This window comes from Trachurus japonicus, unplaced genomic scaffold (assembly GCF_045865225.1).
Source record: "Trachurus japonicus isolate A0001 unplaced genomic scaffold, Traja_1.0 AP031020.1".
Lineage (NCBI taxonomy): Eukaryota > Metazoa > Chordata > Actinopteri > Carangiformes > Carangidae > Trachurus > Trachurus japonicus.
Genome location: NW_028221153.1, coordinates 1,493,642 through 1,507,644, shown reverse-complemented (window position 1 = coordinate 1,507,644; position 14,003 = coordinate 1,493,642). Strand labels below are relative to the sequence as shown.

At 41.8% G+C, this 14,003-nt stretch overlaps 1 protein-coding gene across 1 annotated transcript; it reads left to right on the top strand.

Moving 5' to 3' along the window:
• The first annotated feature begins 46 nt into the window (after positions 1 to 46).
• Positions 47 to 1,234, top strand: LOC146959842 (heat shock 70 kDa protein 12A-like). Its single transcript, XM_085772862.1, has one exon. The coding sequence runs from the start codon at positions 47 to 49 to the stop codon at positions 1,232 to 1,234; it is 1,188 nt and encodes a 395-aa protein (XP_085628988.1).
• Positions 1,235 to 14,003: the final 12,769 nt, after the last annotated feature.

Below are 14,003 nucleotides of genomic sequence, written 5' to 3'. Positions count from 1 at the left end.
CACCGTTTATTTATAACGCTGTTATTCCCATCACTGGTTTTAAACCATGAACCAAGACTTATTAGACTCTAATGGTTCCGAGCTGGGCTTCAGTTTACCTACTGAATCTGGAAGTTCCTATAATAATTTGTTGTCGTGGGTGAAAGTGTCTGTAACATGGTGTTTGTACAGTTATTGGTCAGATTCTTTTTGTGTTGCAGGTGGAACTATTGACATAACTGTTCATGAGGTGCTGAAAGGAGGAGCCCTGAAGGAGCTGCACAAGGCCTCAGGAAACGACATGGGAGGTCAAACTGTTGACAAGAAGTTCAAAGAGTTCCTCAGAGAAATCTTCTGTGATGGTGTCTGGGATGAATTTGAGAGAGAGTTTCCCAGTGAGGTTCAGAGAATGATGTATGATTTCACAGTTCTCAAAAAAACAGAGAAAGATGTTCAGATCACCTGCCCACGTAAACTGGAAAGATTAGCTGAGGGAAAGAAAAACATGGAGCACTTCTTTGAAACAGTGCAGGGAGCTTCCTGGGATGATGGATATATCAAAATCACAAAGGGGAAGATGAGGTCCTTCTGCATTGAGTCTCTCAACAGCATCACCAAAAGTCTCAGAGAAATCTTAAAGAAAGACCTGAGCATTGAGTTCATCCTGTTGGTGGGGGGCTACGCTGAAAGTGAGATCCTACGTCAACACATTATCAGTGAATTCAAACTAAAGTGTAAAGTGGTGTGTCCTGCTAGGCCCCAAGAGGCGATTGTGAAGGGAGCTGTGATGTTTGCAACAAACCCAGCTGTGGTGGCATCTCGCAAAAGTGCCTTCACTTACGGGATCGCTGTCGGAGAGAGGTTTGACAAGTCCAAGCACAAGGCAGAGAAGAAATTCACTACCAAGGACGGAGACTGGTGTAACGATATCTTTATGAAACTTGTAGATACTGGGGAGGATGTGGGCTGGGATGAAACCAGGAAGCACACCTTTACACCTTTAGAGGCCGATCATACAATTATGGGTTTCAGATTTTATCAGACAGCTAGAACAACAGCTCCATTCTATGTGGATGAGTGGGGAATGGAGGATATCGGCTCCTTCTCTGTTGACATGCCAGATGTTACAGGTGGCACAAATCGTAAAGTCAAACTGGAGATCAGGTTTGGCTTCACAGAAATGATAGCAACTGCTACTGACAAGAAGTCCAAGTCAACAGCATCAGTCACGCTGGACTTCATGACTCAGGAATAAGAAATGTTTTAGAAAACACAGTTGGTGAGAGCTGGGTCAGACAGTTTTAGAATCACTGGAAGTGTCTGTAGTCAGAGATTTACATTGATCGTTTTTCTGGTTTTATGATATATTTTATTTTAGTGAGTTAAGTTTTGTTTTTGTTGTTTAATCACAGAGTACCTTTAAATCAATATATATTTGGGTGAACATATTGACCTGAATATGTCTAATGTTTTGTGTAATACTGATGAGGCAGTACTTTCCATGAATAGTGAAGAGGTGTGTCAGGGATCTATAGAACAGATTCTATGTGGGCTACATATTTATAAGGTTTTTCATTCTGATTGTGATACAGTACAAAATATGTAAAAATAGTTTTATGAAAACGATTCATAAGCCATTTTTTCTGGCAAAAACAACAGAATGCAACATAGTAGCTGAAGCAGTGTACAACACAAAGCCTTAACTTTTGTGTCAATTTGAGACACTTAGATTTGTAACTAAGACATGTGATCTTATAAACCTTTAATATATTGGACAGATGATTATTGATTATTGTTGCGTTCATGTTGCTTATGGAGCTAAATGAGATTTGTTTATGAATAATTTTATTTGTTTTGAATATTGTGTAAAATCAATAAACTAAGAAAAAAAGAAAAACAGATGGTTGTTGAATTTCATGAGCCTCCAAACACCTTTAACCCAACATGGCTCTACATGTGGGAGTGTTATGGAGCCTGGAACAAGGCAGAACCTCATCACTACACAACTCAGACTGAACTTCTCCACTAACTGTTATGAATCCTGGATCATCCTCCAGAGCCTCAAAGTCAATAATGATGATCTTTAGACAGGTTAAGTTCTCCTGGACCTTCCTGGTCAAGTCCTCGGTTCCCTCACTGCATTCAAGTCACTTTTGGATTCAGTTAAAATGTAAAAAAAAATATATATATATATATATATATATATAGCCTATATATAATAATAAGAAAAGAAGAAAAAAAGAAAAAAGATATGTATGTATGACAAATATTCTTATTCTGTGGGTAATGGGGGCGGGACTAGATAAGCTTTTGCTTCTCCCGCTTTTCCCTTTCGGCCATGTATTGTATTATTTGATGATGAAGTGTGATGATGATGATTTAAATTGACATGCCCGAAATAAACAAATTGATTGATTGATTGATTGATTGACAGTCGGCTTCTCTCAGAGGGTAAACAAACCCACTCACAATTTTAATCATATCCTTGACTTAGTACTTACTTATGGAATAGAAGCTGACCATGTCACAGTTCTTCCTCAGAACCCCGTCTTGTCTGACCATTCTTCAACTCATTGAGTGCCAACCACGTAATTTCTCGTTTTTCGTTCCCATGCGTTGAGTGCCAAAAACGAAATTTTTCGTTTTTTGCTTTTTTTTTAAATTATGAAAATAGACACTTTAATACACATTATATGTAAATTTGGGGACTCTACAACGAGGAGAACTGAAATAGATGACGATCAAAGTCACATGACAGCTCATGATCTGGAAGTTTTTATCATAACTCAGCTTCTGCAAACGGAGGTCTGCATGTGGATGCAGCAGCTGCTCCGCTGCTGCTCCGCTCTCACCCGCGAGGCTGCAGCAGCTGGGAGCTGAACCAGGAAGCTCTCAGCCCACTGTCCCGCCCGGTCTTCATCTGGAGCAACACCGTGTCCTCCCCAAAGTCCTCCCGCCGTAAAATCTGATGGTCTCTGGACCAAAGCAGACCGGCACCACCGACCCGTACCACAGACGGACCGCGACCACCGGCGGGACCGGTGTTCGCGAGCCGCTGTGGCCGGCAGAGCCTCACGTTCCGCGGCGAGAGGCTGTGACACGGCACGGTGCGTCTGTGTTATTGCTGTTTAGTGGCGCCCCCCCCGCCCCCGATGGTGGTTTTGTGAATAGAACAACAATTGTTGTGTATATTTATCTTATACGAGCCCTTTGATCCAGAAATGCGAGTGTCTGAAGAGCGACAGGCACAAACAGAGCAGCTTTCATAAAAGACGCTCTATCTCCTTTTCTAGAAAAAAAGGAGGGATTTTGGTGAAACCCAGCCATGTTTAGCTTGACTTTTCTCAGGAACGGAGGCACGTAGAAACAAACGGTTTGTGGCCATTTGAAGGATAAAGTTAAACCTTTCAAATGAGCTACAGTATGTGTTGGTGGCAATAATATAGAATACACTATGGCTCTAAAATAAAAAGTCAAATATGGTCTAATTTGCCGGTACACTTGACTAAAACTTTGGAAAGGAGCGCGGCACTCAATGAGTTAATAACATTTGAATTTACTTTAACAAATTATATCCTACCTGGGAAAAAATCCCGCTACAGTAGATGTCTATCTGACACTGCTGTTTCTAGATTTAAAGAGCTTATTCCAGCAGAGCTTGCTGCCACATCCTGTAACCATATTATGGGCAGTTATGCTGGTTTCACCCCCACACAGGTGGACTATCTTGTGGATAGCACTGCAGCAGCACTCCTTGGGACACTTGATGCTGTAGCTCCCCTGAAAAAGAAAGTTATCAACCAGAAAAGAATAGCTCCCTGGTACAGCCCAAACTTGCGCGCTTTGAAACAGAAGACCAGACAGCTGGAAAGGAAAACACATTCCAGCCAACATGAGGAGGACCGTCAAGCCTGGAAGGATAGTTTATTAATATATAAAAAAGAACTCCGTAATGCTAGAAGCAATTACTATTCATCTCTAATAGAAAAGAATAAGAACAACCCCAGGTTCCTTTTCAACACTGTGGCCAGGCTAACCAAGAACCATAGTGTTGTTGAGCCATCCATCCCTCCAACTCTCAGCAGTAATGACTTCCTAACTTTCTTTACCGAAAAGATAGTTAATATTAGAACAAAAATTGCCAGTAATGGAGCACAGATTATGGTACCCATAGAAGCACCTCCCAGACTTGGTACACACTTGGACAGCTTCTCTCCCATCGACCTGTCAGACTTAACTTCTGCAATTACTTCTTCCAAGTCAGCCACATGTCTACTGGATCCAATCCCGACAAGGCTACTTAAAGCAGAAGTAAGTGATATATTTGTGTTAATATAAGTCTTAAATAGTTATATCTTCCGACAGCAATCACTTCTATAGAGTGTTTGGTCTGAAACACGGGTCTGTCAGTCACTCTGCTCTGCTCTGAGCCGAAGAGAAAACATTTATCGTATCCTACAGTTTTTATCCAATGAGGAGAGAGAACGGCATGCAGGGCTGTGTGTGCAGCCAAGGGACGCCGTGAATGTGGCGACGTAGGGACGAGGACTGTTATGGTGCGTTCAAGGAAACTCGTATTTTTCCGACCGTGAAGTGGTACCAGTTCGATCTGGTACGAGTTCACCGGTCGGAAGTTACGAGTGGCCGTTATAGTGACTTTCACAGGTAAAACAGGTCGGAAAAACATGAGTGGGTTGCCTGAAACGCTACAAAGTCGTAAGTTGTGACTTGAAGCTGTAGTTTACGATTTCAAAAGCCTGCCTGGAACGCAGCATTAGCGAAAACGACCGGACCACTTACTTCTGCTTTAAGGCTGTCTTCCCCTTAATTAACATTTCTTTTCTGAACCAAATCAATCTTTCCTTAGCCACAGGCTACGTGCCTCAGGCCTTCAAGGTGGCTGTCATTAACCCTTTACTTAAAAAACCTTCTCTTGACCCAGATGTCCTAGCCAACTATCGGCCTATATCCAACCTTCCTTACATCTCTAAGATCCTTGAGAAGATTGTCCTGGAGCAGCTACATGAACATCTGCACAGCAACGAGCTCTTTGAAGCTTTCCAATCTGGATTCAGAGAACACCATAGCACTGAAACAGCACTTGTCAAAGTCTCTAATGATCTTCTTATAGCTTCAGACAGAGGTCTTGTCTCTGTTCTTGTACTTTTGGACCTCAGTGCTGCATTCGACACCATCGACCACAGCATCCTGCTACAGAGACTAGATCATGAAATTGGGATTAAAGGACCTGCCCTAAAATGGTTTAAGTCATACTTATCTGACAGGTTTCAATTTGTTAATGTTAATAACGACCACTCAGGGGTCTCAAACTCCCGGCCCGGGGGCCACATCCGGCCCGCGGCCCCCCTACATCCGGCCCGCGTCTTGACGTGAAAAGTAAAGGCTGTCAACGTTAACGCCTTAATGCAAAATGCTTTTAACGGCAGTATTTTTTTTAATGCGCGATTAATGCGCTAACCTCGGGCCGCTCCGTAGTTTGGGGAAACAGAGAAGCTGCTTCTCCAGACATGACCACAGGTAGGCTGTGTGTGCATGTCTGTCTGTGTGAGTTACTACGGTTACCGCGACGCTCCCGTCCCCCGGATATTTCTGCAGCTGGATTCACATGATCCGGCCAGACATGAAACTCATGGACTGAGTCGTCGTCCTGCTGCTCTGCACGTCACACCGACCATCGTGCATTTACTGTGAGGAGTCGCTCTGCCCCGTGTCCCGGTGTCTCATACACAAACAGTGATAATCCACTGCAACATGTTGCTGTTGCTGTTGTTGCCGTTGTTGTGGTTGTGCGCGACGTAGAGCTGCCACTTCGACTAGCGAGCTGTTATTTTTTTCCCCAATCTCCCGTTCATTCAGCCTGGTGAGGGAGGAAGGGGGGTGGTGTGGGGGGCCTTATGATGTTACAGAAAACCTGCATATGTTTTTTCTCCTCATGTTCCTACACTAGAGAACTTGTTCTTCTTGTCACCAAACGAGGCTGCTCTCTCTCTGACAGCTGATTTTTAAATACCACCATGAAAATGGTATTTGGAAAGCATGGAAAGCATAAGAAACGTCCAGATATGGATGTTTCTTATGCTTTCCATTCATCTTGCTGGTATTTCAAGAAAAAAAGAAAAATACTATGTGATAAACTCAGGAAATTAAAGGATTAAAAATTGTAATCGTTTGACAGCCCTAATTATCATACAATATTTGAAAATAAACCCCGTTTTCAGAAATATTTGTGATTTTTTTTATACTCGTCTTGAAAACTTTAGTGGCCCCCCACTGAGATGACAGTGCCAGCAGTGGCCCCCAGCTCATTTGAGTTTGAGACCCCTGACTCAGAGTATAGCAGAGTTACGTATGGTGTACCGCAGGGTTCAGTCTTAGGGCCAATCCTCTTCATTCTTTACATGCTCCCATTAGGTGGCATCATCCGGAAGCACTCAATCAATTTTCACTGTTATGCGGATGATACGCAACTCTACTTGTCCATGGAGCCAGATGACAGAAGCCGCCTCATCAATCTGCAAGACTGTCTGAAAGACATTAGATCCTGGATGTCCTCTAACTTCTTGCTACTGAATTCAGATAAAACTGAGGTCATTGTGTTTGGACCTAAACATCTCAGGGACACGTTCTCTAATCAGATCGCTACTCTAGATGGCATCACCCTGACCCCGAGTACAACCGCGCAGTATCACTAATGTAGCCCTTTTAACCTCAATATTAGCAGGAAACCACATTCTCTAGGTTCAGAAAGCTGGACTCGAAGTAGAAGTTGAACAGCGATCATTTATTGCATCCACAACAGTCTTATTTTGCAGTGCATGGAATTAGAAAACCCCCCAAAACAAAATACAAAATAGAGCTCTTTAATAAAAAAAAATAAAATAAAAAAATAAAACAAAGTTCAAAATAAATTGTCCGTTCCTTCTTTTTTCAGAAGAATAAAGTTCAGTTCTGTGTGTGTGTGTTTATCAGTCAGTTCTTCTACTACCCGGGTAGATTTTGTGGTGAACGATCTTATCTGTATCAGAGTGCAGTAAGTAGAAGTCTTCTTTGGAGTGGATCCCGTTCTCCTTTCTCTCGATCTCCTGGCTCGCCACTGAACCGGCAGGTTCAGAATTCTTGCTGGTCAATCTTTGTTCCGGTAGAAATAAAAAACCAGTCTACACAGAAGGTGTAGAAACACATTCAATTAATACCATGTTCATATTGACTTTTCTACTACTTCTTCTCTGACTTCTTCTCTAATTTCTCAGAATATTTATAATCAAATTTAGTACATACACAGTTTAAATCATCATAAATGATAGTGTACACACTCATAGTAGAGTTATTTTAACTTAACTATTCCTTATGAACTCATATTTTAACATAAATAGACTTAATTGTCTTTTTAAGCAGTAGTTATATTTTTAAACAGCTTTTTAAATGAATATTTATCTTTAAACTTAAATACATTTATCTTTTTTAACCTTTTAAACCATAAATGAATTTAATTAATTCACTCTTTTTAATCATCATGAGTAATTAAACAACCACAATGAAATAAATCACCTTTTGTACACAAAACAGTACAATAGCATGACATTCTTAAAGCTTACCATCATATCCTCATTTATTTCCCTCATTCAACAAGGTGGTGGCCCACTAGCTTAGCCGGCTACACCATTAGCACCTATACTACCTGCTTAGCAGGCTACCTGAGCTAGCATAGCAGCGCTAACCGCGATTAGCATTAGCACGGCATTACCGATCTTTTTAAAGTTATTTTTCTCACATAACACAATGATACAACCATACCAAAGTGGATGAAAACATTAGATACTAACTCTGACTGGTTTTATTTTGTTTCAGTAAGCAATATCTTCACATGAGCTAATTATCAACAGGCTAATACCAAGGCCTAGTACCTTAGCATCTTAGCATGTAGCTCTTAGCTTACCGGAGTCCGAACAAGGGCTTAACACGGTCGTAGCGGCTCCTCTCTCTCTTTCCACAACATTCACAGACTCTTTCCTAATAAACGAAAGGTTTATCAACACACTGTGCGAAGAATAATTGTGAATTGATGCGTGTTTCATCACTTTTCATACCTAGGTCCGGCAGCTCACTAGCAGGTGTGTTGCTCGGTGGGATCGGTGTATCGGCAGTGAGTGTGGCTCTGTGTATGGGCGTGAGCAGTGCGTGCTCAGAGCGTGCTCAACGACAACAAAAATGAATGCGGGGCTGATACGCCACCTAGCGGCGGGACACGGGAACTACATTTAAATTACATATGGGCTTCGTAACCATATGGGTTACACTAAGATTAGGAATATCCTCTCCCAGAGTGATGCTGAGAAACTAGTACATGCATTTATCACTTCTAGGCTAGACTACTGCAACTCTCTCCTGTCAGGATGTCCGAAAAACTCTCTAAAGAGTCTCCAGCTGGTCCAGAATGCCGCAGCAAGGGTTTTGACAGGAGTTAGGAAGAGAGAGCACATCTCTCCCACCTTAGCTTCTCTCCACTGGCTTCCTGTAGGATTTAGAATAGACTTCAAAATCCTTCTGCTGACTTATAAGGCTCTTAATGATAAAGCTCCATCCTATATGAAAGAACTAATCATTCCTTACTGTCCTACCAGAGCACTCCGCTCCCAGAACGCAGGTCTGTTAGTGACTCCCAGTATCTCTAAAAACAGACTGGGAGGTAGAGCCTTCAGTTACCGGGCTCCTTTACTGTGGAACCAGCTCTCTCCATGGGTCAAAGAGGCAGACACTCTAACTACATTTAAGTCTAGACTTAAGACCTTCCTTTATGACAGGGCTTTTAGTTAGGGCTGGTTCAGGTAGCTCTGAACCATTTTATAGCTACGCTGCTATAGGCTTAGACTGCTGGGGACACATCTGGTTACACAGAGCCCTCTCCTTTCCTCTCCTCTCCTCTCCTCTCCTCTCCTCTTCTCTCCTCTCCTCTCCCCTCCTCTCCTCTCCTCTCCTCTCCTCTCCTCTTCTCTCCTCTCCTCTCCTCTCCCCTCCTCTTCTCTCCTCAGTATATTTTTGAACTGTCATTTTCTGTTGTACTTTGTAGTTTGGCCTCTGTGTTTCCGCAGACCCACCGGAGCTCCATCTCTCTGCAACAGCCGCCGCCTGCATCGCCCCCCTCCCACCCTTTCCCCCTCCCTTCCCATGGACCAGTCTGCCACACAGTCCTCCCATCGAGCTGACCGGCTCTCCCTGCCCCCCCCTCCCCTCACCAGAGACTGCCTTCATCAACTCCTGCTAACATTTCCATATTTCGCACATTCTGTGACATAAACTGTAAACTGTTTTCTTGTCTGTAACAACATCTATTGCACGTCTGTCCGTCCTGGGTGAGGGATCCCTCCTCTGTTGCTCACCCTGAGGTTTCTCCAATTTTTCCCTGTTAAAAGGGTTTTCCATGGAGTTTTTCCTCAGTCAATGTGAGGGTCTAAGGACAGAGGATGTTGCTACGATGCCATGTAAAGCCCTTTGAGACAAACTGACTCCATGTGAGCTGTGTGAATGTGGCTGCTGCTTCGACTGTTGCTGGTGCAGCAGAAAGTTTCAATAAAGTTGTAGTTGGGTTCTTGAGTTCTTTTGGTTTGGTGGCTCTGGGGTTACTTGTTCAATACCTTTGAATTAACTCATTTTTTTTGCAAGAAACTATATTTGCCTGTTTGCCCTCTTCCCTTCAGGAAAGCGTCTGAGAGGCATCAAGGCACGCACCAGTTTCTCTCATTAATTCATTTGTTATTTTATTTCTATAAGATACATTTGATTTTACTTATTTATTTTATGGTGAGGTTTTCAATAAGCCTACCTAGGGTTTCTAACCTCTCCAGCACTGTTTCATTGTAGTTTATCATATATTATCTATTGTATATTTTCTTCCATGTGATATACTCCTTGTTTGTAATATTTTAAAGTGCAAACAATAAACAAACTTACCTTAAAGGGCAAGAGAACCTGTCTGGAAACCTATGCTCTGTGTGTGTGTGTGTGTGTGTGTGTGTGTGTGTGTGTGTGTGTGTGTGTGTGTGTGTGTGTGTGTGTGTGCACTGTTGTTCCTATCTAAGAGGGGACATCGGCGTCGTTACACATTCACCAACAGGGGACCAAGCAGCCAACAGGGGACTTTTTTTAGGTCCCCTGTTGGACATGCTTTAAATCAACTTAAAATCATGTGAAAAACCTTCTGGTTAATTTTTTTAACTTTAGCCAAGAGGGGACCTGAGTGTGTGTGTGTGTGTAAAATACCATATTCAGCAGTGCCCCGGCAGGCTGGAGCAGGGGTTTTAACGACTCATTCACACACGTCGTTTCTTACACTCCTCCATAGTGTGAACGACTTGCAGCCCCGGCAGCCTTTCAGACTGTAGAGAGGCTATCAAACAGGCTCCTTAGTGAAGAAACCAGTACCTTGAAACATAATTTGTTATTCTTTGTAACAAAATATAAAGGTTCCGTTTTCATGGATGTCTTAAGTTTAAACTCAGCACTGTATTAGGTATAATAGACATTTTAAAATATTGAAAAAATTGATCACCCATAACAAAATTTTAAATAAAATGGTCATTTAGATAATTTCTGTTGAATTCTGATTAAACATTAAAAATAATTGACCTTGCTATTGTTGCTTGTCCAGTTTTTTTAAGCACAGGGTTTCAATTTTACAATATACATGTGTTCTCAATCTGTATAGGAATTATTAGTTGACTTACATTGCAGAAAAAGGTCCACACTTGGTTTATATGGAATGACAGGGGTCCACTGTTGGTTGATGCATAATGACACACGATCCCACTTAGTTAGCATGGAGTGACATACACACTCCACCATGTATGAATAAGAAAGAAATAAGCAAAGGTGATCATCCGTAAGAGAAATTTTTCATCAAAACACAAACATTTCTAATAAAGTAGCACCAATGTTATCTTTGGGGAAAATACAGAGGGTTTGGGAGATCATCAGTTTGTCAGAGATACAAGGGATAATTCATTGAGAGGATTAATCTCACAAAGTCCCTATGTTAAACTATTGCCAGACACATTTCTACAGTCTATTAATTTTTCACTGTACTGGTGTTTTATACTACTTAACTGCATTGTTGTAATGGGAAAATACTTAAACTACTCACAGTTTGACATGGCCTGATGACTCAGAGCCACAAAAAGTTACTTTTTGGCCACGTACATCTCATATAGATCAAGCTCTGTTGGGGCCACCTATGGTCAGACTTTTACTTTTTAAATGCATGTGATTTCAATTAATTTTAATGTATTTGCGTCATAAATCTGTATAGGAATTATTTGTTGATTTACGTTTTAGAAAAAGGTCCACACTTGGTTTATATGGAATGACAGGGGTCCACTGTTGGTTGGTGCATAATGATACAAGTTCCCACTTAGTTAGCATGGAGTGAAATACACACTCCATCATGTATGAATAAGAAAGAAATAAGCAAAGGTGATCATCCGTAAGAGAAATTTTTCATCAAAACTTAACACAAACATTTCTAATAAAGTAGCACCAATAATGTTGTAATTATTTTTAAATGTAGGGTGCACTACTGCAACACATATATCTACAGTCTATTAATTTTTCCCCTACAAGAGTTTTATACTCCTTGACTGCACTGTTGTTATAGGAAAAATATTTGAATTAAAACTCAGGGTTTTAGGTCATTTTAATGTACTTGCATCATGAATCTGTATTTATGAGGATGTATTTTATTTACTGTTTTACATTACAGAAAAAGGTCCACACTTGGTTTATATGGAATGACAGGGGTCCACTGTTGGTTGGTGCGGAGTGACACCGGGCGCCGGCTGGTCCCACTGTGGCAGACTCATTAGTTTGTTTGAATTAAAAGTGGAGCTTCATGTTTCACATAAGCGCAGCGCTGCCTCTGGGATCTATATAGACTATGTTCAAATAACGCCACATTTACATCAATAAATAAATGTTTTACAATGACCAAGTCTGCATTACATTTTATTAAGACAGAGACCAAGCTAGTGGACTGGTAGCTCCGGCGGCGCTGGTAGCTCCAGAGGTAGGGGCAGCAGACGCTCGTTGGCATTCTTGAAGTATTTATAATATTACTGTGCACATGGGAGGAGTTATGAAAGTAGGGACGCCAGTGCGTCACGGCGTCCCCCTCTGTAAGCCCGCCCTTAAAAACAAAGACCACTGAAGCAGAGTGAAACTGTGAAACCCTAACCTCTAAAATTAAGCACTGCACAGAAATGAGTCTTTTTGCATGTTTTTATCAATAAATTTCGAACACTTTTAATATATTTTGAAACAAAACTCCAACTTCACTTTCCAGGGACTTTAACGGCCTGGCCCCACTGTATTTATTTGAGCTACTTTATTAGAAATGTTTGTGTTAAGTTTTGATGAAAAATTTCTCTTAAGGATGATCACTTTTGCTTATTTCTTTCTTATTCATACATGATGGAGTGTGCATTTCACTCCACTTACTTACATTCAAAACAGACTGACTGAAACATGGGTACATGCAATATAGAGTCCCAGAGCATTTTTATGAGCTACCATTCTCTGCCAGAAATGTTGTCTGGGAACAACATCTTACTTAACATGGCACAAGAAATTAGGATTCATCAGATTGTCAGAGATACAAGGGATAAGGCATTGTGTGGATGGAATAACCCCAAATAGCTCAATGTTGAACTGCTGCAACACAACTAAAAAAAGTTGACAGTGGTGTGGACCGTGTCTGAGGAATATAGTTCTTGCTAGGGTTGTTCGGTATACCGGTACTAGAGTGGTACCGGGGTACTGACGCATTTAAAACGGTACCATACTGCGCTTAGATGGGGCCGGTACTTTCATTTTGCGCCGCCGGCAGCGGTGACGTCGCCACGTGAAGTCGCCGCATTGTAATTTGAGCCGCGGCGAGCGAGCCACAAACGAAGCAAGGTGTTGTTTTTATTACCGTTACAGCGCCACCTGTCCATGTGCCTGTGTTTGTGTGTGTGTCTGTGTGTGTGCCCGCGCTGCGCACGAGAGAGACGGCCGCCACAGATTCATTAATTAATGCAAACACTGCTGGTTGATAAGTCTCGTTTTTACCGCGGATCACCACTGGCATTCTCCCTCTCTATCTCTCTCTCTCTGTGTGAGTGAGTGAACACAGCGAAGGAGCGCAATAAAATAAAAACAATAGTTGTGTGTTTGAGTAAAATGAACATTTGTGTTTCATTCTATAAACTACTGATAACAATTTCTCCCAAAAATTACAACTGGTCAAAATAACAAAAAAAGATGCAGTGTTTTCAGACCTCAAATAATGCAAAGAAAACAAGTTGATATTTTTCAGGGATGCAAACAGCGCGCCGAAAAGCGAAACTCGCTTTTTTCATGACCAATTAGATGACTTGTGTGAATCGTTCAGATCCGAAGAGTTTTTGTTTTGAGGGGGGTGGGGGGGGGGGGTCTCAGCGTCTCAGCTGGGGTCAGTAAAATGTTTTTCTAACAGGCTGATAGTGACAATCACGTGAGGCAAACTCATTCATGGTCTCTGATTATACTGATAACAGCCGACCTCCAATGTAGACGCGCGACATGCACGCACGTTACCCAAAGTGGCGACACCGTTTTTTCCCCCCGTGCACGTCCATGGAGCTGTGCGCCGCGGACGTGCACGGTTCCCTACGTTGCTGTGTCAGGCAGGTGTTTCCCACGGAGCTCTGCCCCGTTTCAGAGCTGAAGGAAGCCCTGAGTGGAAAGACGTCGCCTCCGCGATGTAGAATGTGTTCAATTCAAAAAGTGAAACTAACACATTATATAGGCCTATATGTCCATTACACACTGAATGGGATGTTAAATCCCATGTCTTTATTTCTTCAGTTTATTTTAATAGTAATAATTATGACTAACATTCAGTGAAGACCTAAAAATCAGTATCTCCAAAATTGAAATATTGCAATGGTTTTTATTTTTTTAAAGCATTTTTAATATAGAAATGTTGGCCTTCT